The following is a 19,505-nucleotide window of genomic DNA, read 5'->3' on the forward strand; positions in this document are numbered from 1 at the left end:
TGCAAGTCCTTGCTGACCAGCACAACACCTGGGCTTCCTCAGTACCACCAAGGCAATATATGAACTCAACATCCCCGGCCTAGGCCTCAAGCCGATGTAGATTAAGGAGGAAACCATTTTAAGAGACAGAGAAAACATCAGCCTTCGATGGAAAGAACACTTCAAAGAACTATTAAACCGTGATAGACTCATAGATGAAGACGTGTTCGAGAAAATACCCCAACCCCCCATCATAGATGATCTTGGACCCTTGAGTTGGCGTTGCCGAACTTGCTTAATTATTATTGGGCGGTGAATATGGACGAGTTGCAGCATTGATGGGAAGGAAAAGGGGTAAAGTGGGTTAGGATGGAGGAGGAATCTTTTAAGGGGTCTATTTTGAGGGCTATGGTGACGGCAGCATTGCCAATGGCTCCGAATAGGTATTCAAGGAGCCTAGTGGTGCAGTCCACAGTGACGATATGGAATCAGTCGAGGAGGCATTTTAGGGTGGAAGGGATGTCGGCGTTAAATCATGAGTTTGAGCCGGGGGGGGGGGGGGATTTGTATTTAGAGGAAGGGTTCGCCAGGGGAGGAGCCAGGAAAGAGGGTAGAGCTGCTGAGGGGGAGTGAGTTCAGGTATCTGCAGGTTAGAGACTTTGTGGGAAAGGTCTGGAGGGGATTCCCTAGGTTGCCGGGATACACCCTGTTGGAGTGATTGCTGCTCCCAGATGTGGAAGGGGAGGGAAGAACTGGGGATATATACACAAGTGGCTGGGGGAGCAGGGAGGCAAGCAGGAGGTGAAGAGCAAAGAGAAATGGGAAGCAGAGTTGGGAGGGGAGATCAATTGGGGAGCATTGAGTGAGGCACTGTGTAGGGTAAATGGGACCTCCTCATGTGCAAGGATGAGTTTAAGGTGGTGCACAGGGTGCATATGACTCGGGTGAAAATGAGGGGGTTCTTTCAGGGGGTAGCAGATGAGTTTGAGGTGTGGGCAGGGGCCAGCGAATCACACGTTTTGGGGTTGCAAACAATTGGGACGATTCTGGGTGGGAGTGTTCGCAGTCTTAGCCAGGGTAATGGAGGAAGAGGTGGACCCAGACCCTTTGGTGGCGATGTTTGGGGTCTCTCAGACGCTGGAGCTCATGGAGAGGAGGAAGGCCGATGTCTTGGCCTTCACCTCTCTGATTGCACGACAGCGAATTTTGTTGGAGTGGCAGTCGGCATCGCCACTGGGTGGTAGCGGCTTGGTTGGGTGACCTGTACGACTTCCTGTGATTAGAGATGATAAAGTATGAGTTAAGGGGCTCTTCAGGGGATTTGAGGATGTTGGTGACCGTGTTTGAGGGGCTGTTCGTCCCTGGGGAGGCATGAAAAAGAGGATAAATCCGTACAGACTGTATAGTTGATTGTAGGGAAGTATGTTTCCCGGGGTGTATGTTCGCTGTAACCTGTTTTGATACACGTTTGTAATAAAATACATTTAAAAGAAAAGGAAGGAGTCATTCGTAGTTTACAGCCCCGCTAATAGTAGCTGTGCTGTAGAACAAAGTATACAAGAGAAAATAGTGAGAGCTTGGAAGAAAGGTGCTGCAATAATCATGGGTGATTTTAATCTTCATATTGATTGAACAAATCCAATTGACAAAGTTGCCTGAAAAATAAGTTCATAGAATGTATTTGGGACAGGTTTTCAGAATGGCAAGTTCAAGTACCAACCAGGGAATAGTTATTTTAAACCTAGGAATGAGCCAATGAGGCAGGATTAATGAATGACTTCATAGCAAAAGGGCCTCGAGGCAACAGTGATCATAACATGGTAGAATTTCACATTCAGTTTGCAGGTGAAAAGAGTGGGTCTAAGATGAGTGTCTTAAACTTGAAAAAAGGCAATTACAAAGTTCAGTAGACCTGGATAAAGTGAATTGGGAAAATAGTTTAAAAGGCAGGACAGTAGGGTAGAGTCATGGGATTTTACAACTCTGAAAGAGGCCCTTCGGCCCATCATGTCTATGCTGGCCATTAAACATCTATCGATTCTAATTCCATTTATCAGTACTTGGTCCACAGCTTTGTATACTCGGTGTTTTTAAGTGTTCATCTAAATGCGGTGAAGGTTCCCACCTATACCACCCTTTCAGGCAGTGAGTTCCAGATTCCCACCACCCTCTGGGTGAAAAGGTTTTCCCTCAAATCCTCTCTAAATCTATGCCCTCAGGTTATTGACGCCTACACTAAAGGGAAATGTTTCTTACTAGCAACTCTATCGGTATCCCTCATAATTTGGTACATATCAATGAGATCTCCCCTCATCCTTCTCTGCTCCAAGGCCTATTCAGCTGAAACTCTCCAGTCCAGTCAACATCCTGTTGAATCTCTTCTGCACCCTTTCAAGTGCAATCACACCATTCCTATAGCGTGGCAGTGGCACTCATTTAAAGAGATATTTCGGAACACGGAGTAAAGATACATTCCATCGAGAAAGAAAGAAAGATCACACGAAAGATGCCCCATCCATGGCTAACTGAAGAAATGGAGGATGCTATCAAACTGAAAGAAAACACAATACTGTGAAGATTCATGGCAGGTCAGAAGATTGGTCAGATTTTAGAAACTCAGCAAAGAATGACTAAAAAGATAAAAGAGGGTGAAATCAGAGAATAAAAGACAGGTAGCTAAAAATCTATAACCAGGTTGAAAGGGGGCTTAGAGAACAGACCATTAGATTAAATTAAGTAAGACACTGTAGTATATAATTCAGCATACACCTCTATACTTAGATTGATAAATGTTTATACACAGTGTAAGTCAGCAAACGTTTCTATAATTAGATTGTTAAATGAACAAGGTCGACAGGATCAATAGCAGAAAAGCATAAACCCGAGTAGCAGAACAACACATTTCTGAGTATGGAAACTGGGAATAGTGAATTGCACGCAAAGCATGATGGGACTTAAACAAACCAGACTCAACCACATTCCTGGGAAGAACAGACACACATTGAATGCAGGCTACTCAGCTCAGCACAAATATTCCTTATCCCCAGCTGCAAACAGCCTTGACTAATTTGACAATGGTACCATTCAGAGACAGAAGATAGAGGACTGTTCATACAAAGCATCACGGACAGTGGATAAGAAGGGTCTGGGAAATGTCAGAACACCATGAATTAGGTCCCACAGGCGCATGAGCTGGTCACGCAGCCCGAGGTTGCCCAAAAGCAATTCTACTGTCAATGTATGTAATCTTTAGCCACAATGATTGGATCAAGTCCAGCAGGGGCAGGGCTACTGATGTTTGGAAATTGCATAATTATTGAACCTGACGCAATGTAAGGTAGAGTCAATCTGCCGCAGATTGCTCTCCCATCGTACGCTGGCAAATAAAGAACGTCTTTATCAGAGGTGCTGTCTACGGGAGTAAGAGTTTCTACATTTATTTAAAATGGTAAAGTGAATGCTGGTCCCCAAGAGGGTGAGACTGGTAAATTAATGTTGGGAAATATAAATGGTAGGTGCGTTGAATGTTGAATTTTGTGTCTGTCTTCACCGCAAGAGACACAAAGAATGCTCCAATCGACTTGAAAGTCAAGGAGGTAAAAGGGAGAGAGGACCTTAAAATAAATCAAATGATTAGGGAAAAAGGAAGTGGAAAAACTACTGAAACTGTAGGCTTACAGGTCTCCTGGACCTGATCGCCTGAAACCCAAGGTCTTACTGGAAGTGGCTGCAGTGACAGATGCATTGGTTGTGATCTTCCAAACATTACCCAAATTCTGGAACGGTCCCAGTGGATTGGAAGATCGCAAATTGAACACCTCTATTCAAGAAAACAGGGAAACAGAAAACGTGAAAATATAAGCCACATAACCTAACACCTGCCACAAGGAAAATGCTAAAATCTTTAATTAAGGAGACAACAGCAGAAGACTTAGAAAATCATTATACAATCAGGTAGAGTCAACATAGTTTTGTGAAAAGGAAATAGTGTTTTAACAAATTAGAATCCTTTGATAAACTAGCATTCAAGGTGGATAAATGGGATATGGTACATGGATTTCCAAAAGGCATTTGATAAGGTGCCACATCAAAGATTACTACACAAATAAGAACTATTGGTGTAAGGGATAACATATTGACACAGGTAGAGAATTAGTTAGTTAACAGGAAGCAGAGAATATTGTAGGCCTCATCAAAAAGTAAAAGGAGGCATTTGTCAGGGCTAGAAGGCTGGGAACAGACAAAGCCTGTGTGAAATGCAAGGAAAGTAGGAAGGAACTTAAGCAATGAGTCAGGAGGGCTAAAAGGGGTCACGAAAAGTCATTGGCAAATAGGATTAAGGAAAATCCTAAAGCTTTTTACACGTACATAAAAAGCAAGAGGGTCGCCAGGAAAGGGTTGGCCCACTGAAGGACAGGCAAGGATATCTATGTGTGGAGCCAGAGGAAATGGGCGCAGTACTAAATGAATACTTTGCATCAGTATTCACCAAAGAGAAGGAATGGTGGAGTCTGGAGAAGGGTGTGTAGATAGCCTGGGTTACATTGAGATCCAAAAAAAACAATGTATTGGGCGTCTTGAAAAATATTAAGGTATATAAGTCCCCAGGGCTTGATGGGCACTACCCCAGAATATTGAAGGGGGCAAGAGAGGAAATTGCTGAGGCCTTGACAGATATCTTTGGATCCTCACTGTCTTCAAGTGATGTCTCGAAGGACTTGAGAATAGCCAATGTTGTTCCTTTGTTTAAGAAGGGTAGCAAGGATAATCCAGGGAACTATAGGCTGGTGAGCCTTACGTCAGTGGTAGGGAAATTACTGGAGAGAATTCTTTGAGACAGGATCTACTACCATTTGGAAGCAAGTGGACGTATTAGCGAGAGGCAGCACGGTTTTGTGAAGGGGAGGTTGTGTCTCACTAACTTGAGAGTTTTTTGAGGAGGTCACAAAAATGATTGATGCAGGTAGGGCAGTGGATGTTGTCTATATAGATTTCAGTAAGGCCTTTGACAAGGTCCCTCATGGCAGACTGGCACAAGAGGTTAGGACACACGGGATCAGAGGTGAGCTGGCAAGTTGGATGCAGAACTGGCTCGGTCATAGAAGGCAGAGAGTAGCAATGGAAGGGTGCTTTTCTAATTGGAGGGCTGTGACTAGTGGTGTTCCGCAGGGATCAGTGCTGGGACCTTTGCTGTCGTAGTATATATAAATGATTTGGAGGAAAATGTAACTGGTCTGATTAGCAAGTTTGCACACGACACAAAGGTTGGTGGAATTGCGGATAGCGATGAGGACTGTCAGAGGATACAGCAGGATTTAGATCGTCTGGAGACTTGGGTGGAGAGATGGCAGATGGAGTTTAATCCGGACAAATGTGAGGCAATGCATTTTGGAAGGTCTAATACAGGTAGGGAATATACAGTAAATGGTAGAACCCTCGAGTATTGAACCCTTAAGTCAGAGAGATTGAGGTGTACAGGTCCACAGGTCACTGAAAGGGGCAACACAGGTGGAGAAGGTAGTCAAGAAGGCATACGGCATGCTTGCCTTCATTGGCCAGGGCATTGAGTATAAAAATTGGCAAGTCATGTTGCAGCTGTATAGAACCTTAGTTAGGCCACACTTGGAGTATAGTGTTCAATTCTGGTCGCCACACTACCAGAAGGACGTGGAGGCTTGAGAGAGGGTGCAGAAGAGATTTACCAGGATGTTGCCTGGTATGGAGGGCATTAGCTACGAGGAGAGGTTGAATAAACTCAATTTGTTCTCACTGGAACGACAGAGGTTGAGGGGCGACCTGATAGAGGTCTACAAAATTATGAGGGGCATAGACAGGGTAGATAGAGACTTTTTCCAAGGGTAGAGGGGTCAATTACTAGGGGGCATAGGTTTAAGGTGCGAGGGGCACGGTTTAAAGGAGATGTACGAGGCACGTTTTTTTAGACAGAGGGTAGTGGGTGCCTGGAACCCGCTGCCGGAGGACGTGGTGGAAGCAGGGATATTTAAGGAGCATCTTGATAAATACATGAATAGGATGGGAATAGAGGGATGCGGACCCTGGAAGTGTAGAAGATTTTAGTTTAGATGGGCAGCATGGTCAGCGCAGGCTTGGAGGGCCGAAGGACATCAATGATGAGGCAGGCACTATTGGAAAGATGGGGAAGACCTTCCTCGCAAAGTCATGCACCTGCATATTCCTAAACCTTCGCCTGCGCCAGCCCAAAATCGCTCAACTCCTCCAAACGCACAAACCGCCCTCCCAAAATCAATTCCTTCATTCCCTTGATCCCTCTGTCTTCCCATCTCCGGAATCTTGCATCCAGCCTGCTGGCTCAAACCCATGATTTCCCCCTATTCGGCATTCCAGGGGCTGGTTTAGCTCACTGGGCTAAATCGCTGGCTTTTAAAGCAGACCGGCAGCACGGTTCGATTCCCGTACCAGCCTCCCCGGACAGGCGCCGGAATGTGGCAACTAGGGGCTTTTCACAGTAACTTCATTGAAGCCTACTCGTGACATAAGCGATTTTCATTTCATTTCATTCCTTCCGACCCAGCTCCCAACCCAAAATGCTGCCTAAACTGCCTCCAGATCTTCAGCGGGCCACTACCATGGGACTCACCAAATACTTCCCTTGAACCAGCGCCCGCAACCCCATACAAGAGTCTGCCTCCATCCTCACCCATAAAGCCCCCATCTCCCTATTCCATCCCTGAATCTTCTCTGCATTCGCCGCCCAATGGTAATACATCAAATTTGGGAGGCCTAGCCCTCCACTCCCCACCCCCTCCACCCCCCAGCCACCTGCTACCCTGTCCACGAGGAGATCAGCCTGTCCATCCCCCTAAAAAGACCTTGAACAAAAAGGCCAGCAAGCACTGATACAGAAACAAGAATCACGGTAAAATATTCATCTTTACTGTCTGTACCCAGCCCGCCAACGACAGAGGAAGATTGACGTCAACAAGTCAGCGATCTCAACATTTTATTTTTGATTAATTAATGGGATGCAGAAGTTTCTAGCTAGGCCAGCATTGATTGTCCATCCATAATTGCCCTCAAGAAAGTGGTGGTGAGCTTCCTTCTTGAACCACTGCAGTTCATGTGGTATAGGTACACCCTTAGAGAGGGCATTTCAGGATTTTGACCCAGACACAGTGAAGAAATGGAAATATATTTCCAAGTCAGAATGGTGAGCGGCTTGGACACAAACATTCCAGCTGGTTGTGTGCCCAGTGTCTGCTGCACTTTTTCTTCTAGATGGTAGTGATCACGGTGTAGGAAGGTGCTGTCTAAGGAGGCTTGTTGAGTTCCTACAGTCCACCTTGTAGATGGTACACACTGCTGCTAGTGTGGGTTAGGGCTGGAGGGAGTGAGTGTTTGTGGATACAGTGTCAATCAAGCAGTATGCTTTGCCCTGGATGGTGTTAGATGGTCACTTCGTGTTGTATGGCACGAATGTTACTCGTCAGCCCAAGCCTGGGTACAGTCCAGGTATTGCTGCATTTGGTCATGGACTGCTTGACTTGCATCAATTACTTGGATGAAGGGACTTGCAGATAACTGTAGTGATAAAAGTTGTCAAGAGGACATAGGGATTTAGATAGGAAAGTGAACGGGCATAAATCTGCCACCTGAGCATAACGTGGGAAAATGTGAACTTCTTCACTTTGGCACGAAGAATAGAAAAACAGTTTGTTATTTAAGTTGAGAGAGATTGCAGAATTCTACAATGCAGAGGGATCAGTGTCCTGGCACATGAATCACAAAAAGTTAATATGCAGGTACAGCAAGTGAAAGGAGAATGGAATGTTGGTGTTTATTGCAAATGGAATGGAGTATGAAATTAGGGGGTTGTTGAAACAACTATACAGACTACAGTTTTGGGCTCCTTACTTGAGGAATATACTTGTATTGGAAGTGGTTCAGGAAAAAGTCCATTCAACTGATTCCTGGCATCAAGGTGTTATCTTATGAAGAAAGGTTGAGGAGTTTGGGCTGATATCCATTGGAATGAGACGCTATCTTATTGAAACATATACTGAGGCAATTTGGCAGGATGGACACTGCGTTTTCCCTTGCGTGTGAAGGGGGGGGGGGGGGGGCTCTGAAACTAGGGATGCAGTTTAAAACATTTTTTTTTTTTAAATAAAATAAAAACAAATATTTTTAAAAATCGGGATCTACCATTAAGATGAGGATTTTCTTTTTCTCCAAGTATTATTGGTCTGTGGAATTCTCTTCTCCACAGAGCAGAGATGGCAGGGTCGACAAATACATTCAAGGAGGAGTTAGATATATTGCTGATCAATAAAGGAGTCAAGGGGTTATAGGGGGTTCAGAAGGAAAGTGAAGATGAGGCCATATTCAGATCAGCCATGATCGAATGGTGGAGCAGGCGTGAAGGACGGAATGGCCTACTCCTGCTCCCAATTCTTGTGTGTAGAGAAGGTGAAGCTGTTCGTGTCTAGGACTGCTTGCCGAGGAACGCCTGAAACAATATTCCGGGACTGTGATGATTGGCCTCTAACAAACAAAAGGATAAGTATGACTCCAGCCAGTGGAGAGATTTCCCCACTGATTTCAGTTTTAGAAAGGATTTTTGGTGCCAAACTCAGTCAAGTTCTGCCTTGATGCCAAGTGTAGTCACTTAGTAGGATTAGGAAGATTCTCTCCTTCATAGAGCAGAATGATTGGAGGTTATTAGGCCAATTAATAGCCATTCAGCAGCAATGGGTTGAATTTAAATAGAAACTCTAATGTAGAAAAAACTCCCACGGCACTTCACAGAGACATAGGGAATGGCAACTGTTGCATGGATTCTCATACCAGTCTGGTCACTGAAAACCAATAAAAAATAATCTGACAGGGTTTCGAAAGCGTGTGTACTTACCACGGGCCTTTTTGTCTATTTCCCCATTCTTTTCCTGATTTGCCAGCTTCCTGAATTTTGTCTTGGGTTCACCTTGATTGAACTTTGCTTTCTTTTTCCTGCCGGAGTCGGACGTCTGTAGCAGGTGAATTTTCATAATCAAAACAATAAAAGAAAGAAATCTCAGATCATGAGGATATTTAATTTGGACATCATAATGTTTATATCCTCTTGTCCTCCTCTTCTGGGTACAGTAAATGGTCGTAGCTGCCTTCTTGAAATGTGTGACTTTACGTGAAACGGCTTTTAGTGAATTGGATTTCCCAGTTACAGCCAATGCAAAAGCTCTAGTCAGTTCCTTTTCTCATCAGAAAATACATTAAAACATTATACCCTGCAAGTTGAAATACTTTATTGCTCAATTCCTACATTGGTAAATGATAACATTTCAAATAAAATAAATCTAAGAATATAAAAGAAACATGCCAACACTTTCTACTTACTTCCTGTTTGCCAACCCTCCCAGTCACTGCTGACCTTCCTGTTGCTACATACCCAGCTCCCTAACCCGCCCCTCTCTCAAGTCCACATTGTGAGTGAAGGCTCTGTAGGTGAGTGACAAGAGGCAGAAAGAGCAGCTTTGACTTGTAGGAAACAAGCAGCACGGTAGCATGATGGTTAGCATAAATGCTTCACAGCTCCAGGGTCCCAGGTTAGATTCCAGGCTGGGTCACTGTCTGTGCGGAGTCTGCACGTCCTCCCCGTGTGTGCGTGGGTTTCCTCCGGGTGCTCCGGTTTCCTCCCACAGTCCAAAGATGTGCGGGTTAGGTGGATTGGCCATGCTAAATTGCCCTTACCAAAATGGCACTGATCAGGTCACACAACCCTACATTAGGCCCAGCGCAAAACAACTTGAAAATGAAACACCTGACGCTAAATGTAAACATTGGGCTGGTTTCTTCTGCCCCACCAACCACAAGATCACCACGGGTGGGAGACGGACCATGTAAAGGTCCATTGGCTTCAGGCAGGAATTTCTGGTTGTCAGGCACGTACTGCAGGAAAATCCCACCCATTAACTGACTGATGTTAAAGCAGAATGACTTAACACAGGGTAACTCAAAAAACTCAGAATAATAAAATTTTAATTCTATTTTAAAATGTTAAATTTAATTAATTGCAGGGAACACCCAGCTGTTCAGTCATCATTTTAAAAGTATCTAACTTCATGTTTCAGGCTTGTACTCTTTCTCGGAACTGTGCTGCACGTTTCCAGTGCTGACTGCTTCTATTTCAGGTACACTGCAATCTGGTCCTGGTGTTCACAGGATATTACCAACCATCTAGCTAATTAAAGGAACTTTCTTTTTTTATATATATAAAATACCAATAAAGTTCCAATCCATGAAAGTTGCTTCCAGTCATGACAAATAGAATTTGGATCCCTGCACAGCAACAAACATTGTTGGCTAAAATTTTTGAATGCACACTAATGCAGAATGCAATATTCAGGATTGAACTTTGGGACTCACAGGCATGTTCCTTCTGATTTTCTGGCCATTCATATGTACTCCCACTATTAAGGGAATGTTTGTAAAAGCTACTCCAAGATGTTCACTGTTTTTTTTTTAAATAAACAATTTTATTGAGGTAGTTTTTGGCTTTATAACAGTTACAGACATCATCAGAAAGAAAGCAAAAAAGGCAAAAATGTGCAAACATCCACGTACTTTCAATACTTCCATTGTAACATATTGCACAAGCCCGCTCCCCTCCCACCGGAACTACCCGCCATATTTTCCCTCCTACTCTACTCTACCTACCCCCCCCCCCCCACCCACCCCCCTGCTGACGCTCACTCTCCCGTAAAGAAGCCAATAAATGGTTGCCACCTCCAGGTGAACCCCTGCACAAATCCCCTCAAGGCGAACTTAATTTTTTCCATCCCCAGGAAACTCGACATGTCCGCAAGCCACCACTCAGTCTTCGGGGGCTTTGAGTCCCTCCACGCCAATAATATTCGTCGCCGGGCTATCAGGGAAGCAAAGGCCAAAACATCGACCTCTTTCTCCCCCTGGACTCCCGGGTCTTCCGAAACCCCAAAAATTGCCACCACTGAACTCATCACCACCTTTGTTTTTAGCACCTGGGACATGACCCCCGCAAATCCCTCCCAGTACCCCCTCAGCTCAGGGCATGCCCAAAACATGCGAACATGGTTCGCTGGTCCTCCCGCGCACCTAGCGCATTTGTCCTCTATCCCGAAAAATTTGCTCATCCGAGTCACCGTCATATGGGCCCGGTGAACGACCTTAAATTGGATCAGCCCGAGCCTAGCACATGTCACGGTTGAATTTACCCTACTCAGGGCCTCTGCCCACAGCCCATCCTCCATTTCCCCGCCTAGCTCCTCCTCCCATTTAAGTTTCAGTTCCTCTGTCTGGGACCCTTCCTCCCTCATAAGCACCTTATATATACCCGAGACTCTGCCCTCCCCTTCTTCCCTCCTAGAGACTATTCTGTCGAGGATCCCCATTGGCGGGAGGCGTGGGAAAGATGGGACCTGTCTACAAATAAAGTCCCGCAACTGTAGGTATCTAAAATCATTTCCCCTTACCAACCCAAATTTCTCCTCCAAGCTCCTCAAACTCGCGAAGCTCCCTTCCAGGAACATATCACCCACCCTTCCCGCCCCTGCTCGCCGCCATACTCTGAACCCCCCATCCATACTGCCGGGGGCAAACCGATGGTTGTCGCAGATTGGCACCCAGACAGACGCCCCCATCTCCCCCACATGCCTCCTCCACTGGCCCCATATCCGCAGGGTCGCCACCACTACCGGGCTGGTGGTGTACTTGGCCAGCGGCAGCGGTAGAGGAGCCGTGACCAGGGCTTCCAAGCTGGAGCCCCTGCACAAAGCCGCCTCCACCCGCTCCCAAATAGACCCCGTACCCACCATCCACTTCCTTATCATAGCGATGTTGGCCGCCCAGTAATAATTGATCAGACTCGGCAAAGCCAGCCCTCCCTCGCTGTGGTTCCTCTCCAACATTGCCTTCTTCACCCGCGGGGATTTTCCCGCCCAGACAAAGCTCATGATCAGCCCGTTAACTCTTTTGAAGAAGGACTGTGCAAGATGTTCACTGTTGCTTTGCGCTTTCTCGGTTTGACACCGGAGCACAGAACTGCTGCAGCACGGAAGGAGGCCATTCGGCCTATCATACCTGCACTGGCTCTATATAGGAGCAATGTATCTAGTGCCACAACCCCATATTTTCCCTTTAGGTCTACATATTCTGTTCGTTAGTCTGTACCTTAAACCAGGTTATTTCCAAGATATCAAAGTCACAGACTCACCTTGTTCCTCCTCACCTTATTGCCCCCATTTATACTATTTTGGGTTGGTCTGACTAAACTAAACTAAACAAACTAAGGGACAAAACAAAAGAGCAGCCCCTAAAGAAGCATTAAACAAAAAACAAATAATAAAAGAAACTTAAAACATCAATGCAGGTGTCCCATTTATGGGTGGGTCAATACGCATCACCGGTTTAACCATTAAACTTTTCCACACTAATTGCCATTTAACAAAGTGATTGGCATGGGACTTTAATGTGATTAATTATATATTGACAGATATCCCCTCTTTGCTTTAACCTTTAGAAATTCAAAAATAATTTATCTAATTAAATTAAAAAGTAAACAAGATCAAGTATTTTCTATCTTCTATGTTTCATATTGCATTATAATCACCCATTAATAGGCTGCACATTTCCCCCTTCTTTAAACAATTATTTATCACATATATGGACACATATGTGCAATTACCAAGCAGCGGAAAATATTGGTTTTCCATTTCATCATTGTGTCATTTTTTTTTTAATTTAGAGTACCCAATTTATTTTTTCCAATTAAGGGGCAATTTAGCATGGCCAATCCACCTACCCTACACATCTTTGGGTTGTGGGGGAGAAACCCACGCAAACACGGGGAGAACATGCAGACTCCACACAGAGTGACCCGAGCACGGGTTGAACCTGGGACCTTGGTGCTGTGAAGCAACTGTGCTAACCACTATGATACAGTGCCACCCGAATGCGAAGCATCGCTAAAAATTATTGACCTCATCTTCTATACCATTCATGGCTGGAACTGGAGTATGCATTTCTCAAAATTTAATTTCTTTAATGTTTTATCTGCTCTCAGAACTTCATTTACTGTAGCTTGTTTCATCATGTTACTCAGTTGCAACACACCATAATTTGCATCATGTCTTGTCTGAGTGCACAACCAGGTCAAACTGTCCAATCAAATTTCTTAATTGATCTATTTCTCACATGCAGGATCCACTTTCTGGGATGACCTGGCCTGATTTATTGGGATGGAACTGACATTTTCTAAATAAGATTGTTGATTCAAAGGTTACTGCTGATTTATTTGCGCACCAGCAGTTGGGAGAGGGCACATCCAGAGTGAGATACAGTGCATTTGGGAATTTGGAGTACTGTGGATATTTGGTACGGAGGGGAAAGTGGGGCTTTTTGCTTTCTAACTTTTTAATCTTCAGAGAGTGGTCTTGCTCTGCTGGAGTAGAGGCTACAAGGGCGAGAGCTGATTGGCCAGTAGTGGGTACGTTCTTCCTCTCCAATTTAAAACAACATTAAGAAAAGGTAAGTGCTTTTACTTTTTTTTTAAAAAACTTATGCCAATTAGAAAATTATTTAAGGTAGGTGTCTTTTAAACTAAATGTATGACTGGAGAGTTTAGTCCGTATTTTGCGTGCCCTGCAGCATATGGGAATCCCTAGACTCTCCGTGCAGTCTGGATGACCACATTTGCAGGAAGTTTGATCAGCTTGAAAGCCGGGTTTCAGAGCTCGAGCATCGGCTGAAGGCACAGCGGTGCATCTGTGAAGCTGAGAGTTATGTGGATGGCACACTTTTATTCGCGGTCACTCTGTAGCTTAAGGAAGTAGAGTTATTGCTTCTCGGCCTTTTGGCTCAGATCTGGTATGTCTCTCTTGTGGGGACCATGAATTGGATTCAATTGGAATTTGAATTGGTTTTTGGAGCAGGCAAGGAGCTGGATTAGGGGTTCACCCCTGTCCACACTGAGCCCTGGCTTTGTAACTCAGAAAAAGCAATAACAAAAAAAAAAATATTTTTTTTTAAAAAGGAAGTGGAGTCAGAGAGGGAATGAGTGACCACCAGTCAGAAGAAAGGGGGCAGGTAGTTAGAAAAGCCACAGACTGCATCGAAGTGTATCCCTAGCTTGTTCTTTGGTCCTTATTCTGATCAAGCTAGGACTTCTACTTTCTCACATTTCTCTTCTGGACTATTGCCACATGATCTCTCCCGCATGTGATCAGTGTCCCTTTCACAGCTCTGGTGATCTTTTCTCCAGAGTCAATTACTTTCTGTTCGACTTCCAGAATTCTCACTGTGTTTTATGACCTTCCACACCTTCGTCAATCCATGTGGCTTAGCTCATGTCCTTCATCCTGCACATTTGTATTTGCCAGTGGTTTTTCATGCTCTCCTTATAAATAGTGGCATCCTTCCACACATTGGCCCCTACTCGCATACATGTTGCACACATTCCTACTTTGGATAGTTGCTCTTTTGGATGAACAGCTTTACCCTGTGCTTCAGTGTTACTTTATAGTCAGTCATCCCTCTATCTGCCACAGTCTGCTCCTCCTAACTACCCAATATATGCGCATGTGAAGTCCATGCCGCCTCTTTGCTTTCTATGTCTTGTTCAGAAACTATAAAAAGGTATAAGCGCCTTGTAGATTTTACCTAACAGTTTGATTCCCATGTTGTACAATCACGGTTTTCCATCACTGCCTATAACTTTACAAGGTCCTTTGCAGTCCTTCCATTTTGTAATATACAATGTCTCCATGATTAAACTGTTTTCCAGATGGCCTTGCCACAGGGTTTCCTTGATTTTCTTTAAATTCTCAGCTTTAATTACAGCTTTCCCGCCTGTATACAAGGTATGCTGTCTGTCTGGATGACATGGTGGAACAGCAGTTAGCACTGCAGTCTCAGCGCCAGGGTTCGATTCTGGCTTGGATGGCTGCCTTTGTGGAATTTGCACATTCTCCCAGTGCCTGGGTGGGTTTCCTCCAGGTGCTCTAGTTTCCTCCCACAGTCCAAAGATGTGTAGGTTGGATGGATTGGCCATACTAAATTGCTCATGTCCAGGGACAATAGTGTCCAGGCTAGGTGACAGGGATAGGGCGGGGGTAGGGAACCGGGCAGAAAACTCTTTCAGAGGGTTGGTGCAGACTCAATGGGCTAAATGGCCTCCTTCTTCACTGTCGGGATTCTGTGGTTCCATGATTCTATGATGGCATTCAAGTAAGCAGAAAAAGTGGCGATATCCATTTGCACTCGAGACAACTTCAGATTCCTCTGTGCACCCATCCATTTCTCCATGCCCTATCGACAATTATCCGTTTGTCCTTACTACCATGCATTACCATAGGTACACTAAATCTGGTTGCCATATCTACAAAGTGTAGCAAAAAAAAAAAAAACCCTGATCCTTGTCCCATACCTTTAAGGCCATTGCCACTGAGGGGCAGCACGGCGGCACAGTGGTTAGCACAGCTGCCTCACGGTGCCAAGGTCCCAGTTTCGATCCCCGCTCTGGGTCACTGCCCTTGTGGAGATTGCACATTCTCCCCGTGTTTGCATGGGTTTCGCCCCCGCAACCCAAAGATGTGCAGGGTAGGTGGATTGGCCACACTAAATTGCCCCTTAATTGGAAAAAAATGAATTGGGTACTCTAAATTTATTTATTTTTTTAAGTCCATTGCCACTGCATTATTAAATTCCCCGGCCAGTGGCAGGCGCACAACAGGATGCGATGGTGTCTTTCAATATATAATACAAATGTCACATTGAGCCACGACTTGCTCAATAAGCAGAACATATTATCGACCACTCCGGCATCTCGCAGTAGTGCTTTCAATTTTCATGGTGCTGGATGTGCAATCTGTTATGCAACTTCCAAGTAGTCTTCTTTTTGTCAACGAGATTTTTATCCCCAAAGGTTCACAAAACTGCTTGAACTCTTATGATATCTGGCTTCCTTAATGGCAGGCAGTAAAGGCCTGACCGAGTGAAATGGAGATTTAGCAACACCCGCACTGGGGACTGGACGTGGGACTTTTAGCGGATGAGGAAGTGTGTGGGCGGCTGAGGAAATGTATTCAGAACTGGCATTGTTAATTAGAGATAGTATAACAGCTGCAGAAAGGCAGTTCGAGGGGGATCTGCCTACTGAGGTAATATGGGTTGAAGTTAGAAATAGGAAAGGAGCAGTCACCTTGTTGGGAGTTTTCTATAGGCCCCCCAATAGCAGCAGAGATGTGGAGGAACAGATTGGGAAACAGATTTTGGAAAGGTGCAGAAGTCACAGGGTAGTAGTCATGGGCGACTTCAACTTCCCAAACATTGAGTGGAAACTCTTTAGATCAAATAGTTTGGATGGGGTAGTGTTTGTGCAGTGTGTCCAGGAAGCTTTTCTAACACAGTATGTAGATTGTCCGACCAGAGGGGAGGCCATATTGGATTTAGTACTTGGTAATGAACCAGGGCAGGTGATAGATTTGTTAGTGGGGGAGCATTTTGGAGGTAGTGACCACAATTCTGTGACTTTCACTTTAGTAATGGAGAGGGATAGGTGCGAGCAACAGGGCAAGGTTTATAATTGGGGGAAGGGTAAATACAATGCTGTCAGCCAAGAATTGAAGTGCAGAAGTTGGGAACATAGGCTGTCAGGGAAGGATACAAGTGAAATGTGGAACTTATTCAAGGAACAGGTACTGCGTGTCTTTGATATGTATGTCCCTGTCAGGCAGGGAAGAGATGGTCGAGTGAGGGAACCATGGTTGACAAGAGAGGTTGAATGTCTTGTTAAGAGGAAGAAGGAGACTTATATAAGGCTGAAGAAACAAGGTTCAGACAGGGCGCTGGAGGGATACAAGATAGCCAGGAGGGAACTGAAGAAAGGGATTAGGAGAGCTAAGAGAGGGCATGAAAAATTTTTGGCGGGTAGGATCAAGGAAAACCCCAAGGCCTTTTACACATATGTGAGAAATATGAGAATGACTAGAGCGAGGGTAGGTCCGATTAAGGACAGTAGCGGGAGATTGTGTATTGAGTCTGAAGAGATAGGAGAGGTCTTGAACATGTATTTTTCTTCAGTATTTACAAACGAGAGGGGCCATATTGTTGGAGAGGACAGCGTGAAGCAGACTGATGCGCTTGAGGAGATACTTGTCAGGAAGGAAGATGTGTTGCGCGTTTTGAAAAACTTGAGGATAGACAAGTCCCCCGGGCCTGACGGGATATATCCAAGGATTCTATGGGAAGCAAGAAATGAAATTGCAGAGCCGTTGGCAATGATCTTTTCGTCCTCGCTGTCAACAGGGGTGGTACCAGAGGATTGGAGAGTGGCGAATGTCGTGCCCCTGTTCAAAAAAGGGAATAGGGATAACCCTGGGAATTACAGGCCAGTTAGTCTTACTTCAGTGGTAGGCAAAGTAATGGAAAGGGTACTGAGGGATAGGATTTCTGAGCATCTGGAAAGGCATTGCTTGATTAGGGATAGTCAGCACGGATTTGTGAGGGGTAGGTCTTGCCTTACAAGTCTTATTGAATTCTTTGAGGAGGTGACCAAGCATGTGGATGAAGGTAAAGCAGTGGATGTAGTGTACATGGATTTTAGTAAGGCATTTGATAAGGTTCCCCATGGTAGGCTTATGCAGAAAGTAAGGAGGCATGGGATAGTGGGAAATTTGGCCAGTTGGATAACAAACTGGCTAACCGATAGAAGACAGAGAGTTGTGGTGGATGGCAAATATTCAGCCTGGAGCCCAGTTATCAGTGGCGTACCGCAGGGATCAGTTCTGGGTCCTCTGCTGTTTGTGATTTTCATTAACGACTTGGATGAGGGAGTTGAAGGGTGGGTCAGTAAATTTGCAGATGATACGAAGATTGGTGGAGTTGTGGATAGTGAGGAGGGCTGTTGTCGGCTTCAAAGAGACATAGATAGAATGCAGAGCTGGGCTGAGAAGTGGCAGATGGAGTTTAACCCTGACAAGTGTGAGGTTGTCCATTTTGGAAGGACAAATCTGAATGTGGAATACAGGGTTAACGGTAGGGTTCTTGGCAATGTGGAGGAGCAGAGAGATCTTGGGGTCTATGTTCATAGTTCTTTGAAAGTTGCCACTCAAGTGGATAGAGCTGTGAAGAAGGCCTATGGTGTGCTAGCGTTCATTAGCAGAGGGATTGAATTTAAGAGCCGTGAGGTGATGATGCAGCTGTACAAAACCTTGGTCAGGCCACATTTGGAGTACTGTGTGCAGTTCTGGTCACCTCATTTTAGGAAGGATGTGGAAGCTTTGGAAAAGGTGCAAAGGAGATTTACCAGGATGTTGCCTGGAATGGAGAGTACGTCATACGAGGAAAGGTTGAGGGTGCTAGGCCTTTTCTCATTAGAACGGAGAAGGATGAGGGGCGACTTGATAGAGGTTTATAAGATGATCAGGGGAATAGATAGAGTAGACAGTCAGAGACTTTTTCCCGGGTGGAACACACCATTACAAGGTAAATGGTGGAAGATATAGAGGGGATGTCAGAGGTAGGTTCTTTACCCAGAGAGTAGTGGGGGCATGGAATGCACTGCCTGTGGTAGTAGTTGAGTCGGAGAATTTATGGACCTTCAAGCGGCTATCGGATAGGTACTTGGATTAGGGTAGAATAAGGGAGTGTAGGTTAACTTCTTAAGGGCAGCACGTAAGCATTGTGGATAGCACAATTGCTTCACAGCTCCAGGGTCCCAAGTTCGATTTCGACTTGGGTCACTGTCTGTGTGGAGTCTGCACATCCTCCCCGTGACTGCGTGGGTTTCCTCCGGGTACTCCGGTTTCCTCCCACAGTCCAAAGGTGCGCAGGTTGGGTGGATTGGCCATAAAAAATTGTCCAAAATTCTATGATTAACCTAGGACAAAAGTTAGGCGCAACATCGTGGGCCGAAGGGCCTGTTCTGTGCTGTATTTCTCTATCTATCTAACTACCTGGAAGTTAACGACACGGGTGAAATTTCGGCTGCGGTGGTCTGGGAGGCGCTGAAGGTGGTGGCGAGAGGGGAGCTGATCTCGACACGGGCCCACGGGAGAAGGCAGACAGAGCAGAAACGGACCAATTGATAAGGGAAATACTACAGTACGACAGGAGTTATGCGGAGGCCCCAGAGGTAGGGCTTCTAAGGAAGCGATGGAGGCTACAGGCAGAGTTTGGCTTGTTAACTACAGGGAAGGCGGTGGAGCAGTTGAGGAAGGCGAGGGGGGAGATTTATGACTATGGAGAGAAGGCTAGCAGAATGCTCATGCAGCAACTCAGAAAGAGGGAGGCAGCCAGGGAGATTGGGAAAGTACGGGACAGGGATGGGAACCTGGTCGGAGATTCAGCAGGGGTTAATAAGGCGTTTAAGGAGGAGTTTTACAGCAGGTTGTACGAGTCGGAACCCTCAGATGGGCCGGAGGGGATGAGGCAATTCTTAGGGGGGCTGAAGTTCAACGAGGGGTCGGTAGAAGGGCTGGGGGCCCCGATCGGCTTGGAGGAAATACCAGATGGTC

General features: G+C 45.4%; 1 protein-coding gene across 3 annotated transcripts in view; it reads right to left on the minus strand.

Moving 5' to 3' along the window:
- The window catches only part of msh3 (mutS homolog 3 (E. coli)), a 378,564-nt gene that overhangs the window by 345,329 nt on the left and 13,730 nt on the right, over positions 1–19,505 (minus strand). For all 3 annotated transcript variants that reach the window (XM_038805383.1, XM_038805384.1, XM_038805385.1), the window contains exon 2: positions 8,870–8,984. In XM_038805383.1, coding sequence (XP_038661311.1) covers positions 8,870–8,984 — 115 coding nt within the window. The remainder of the gene's footprint in view (positions 1–8,869; positions 8,985–19,505) is intronic.

Source organism: Scyliorhinus canicula, chromosome 8, assembly GCF_902713615.1.
Source record: "Scyliorhinus canicula chromosome 8, sScyCan1.1, whole genome shotgun sequence".
NCBI lineage: Eukaryota > Metazoa > Chordata > Chondrichthyes > Carcharhiniformes > Scyliorhinidae > Scyliorhinus > Scyliorhinus canicula.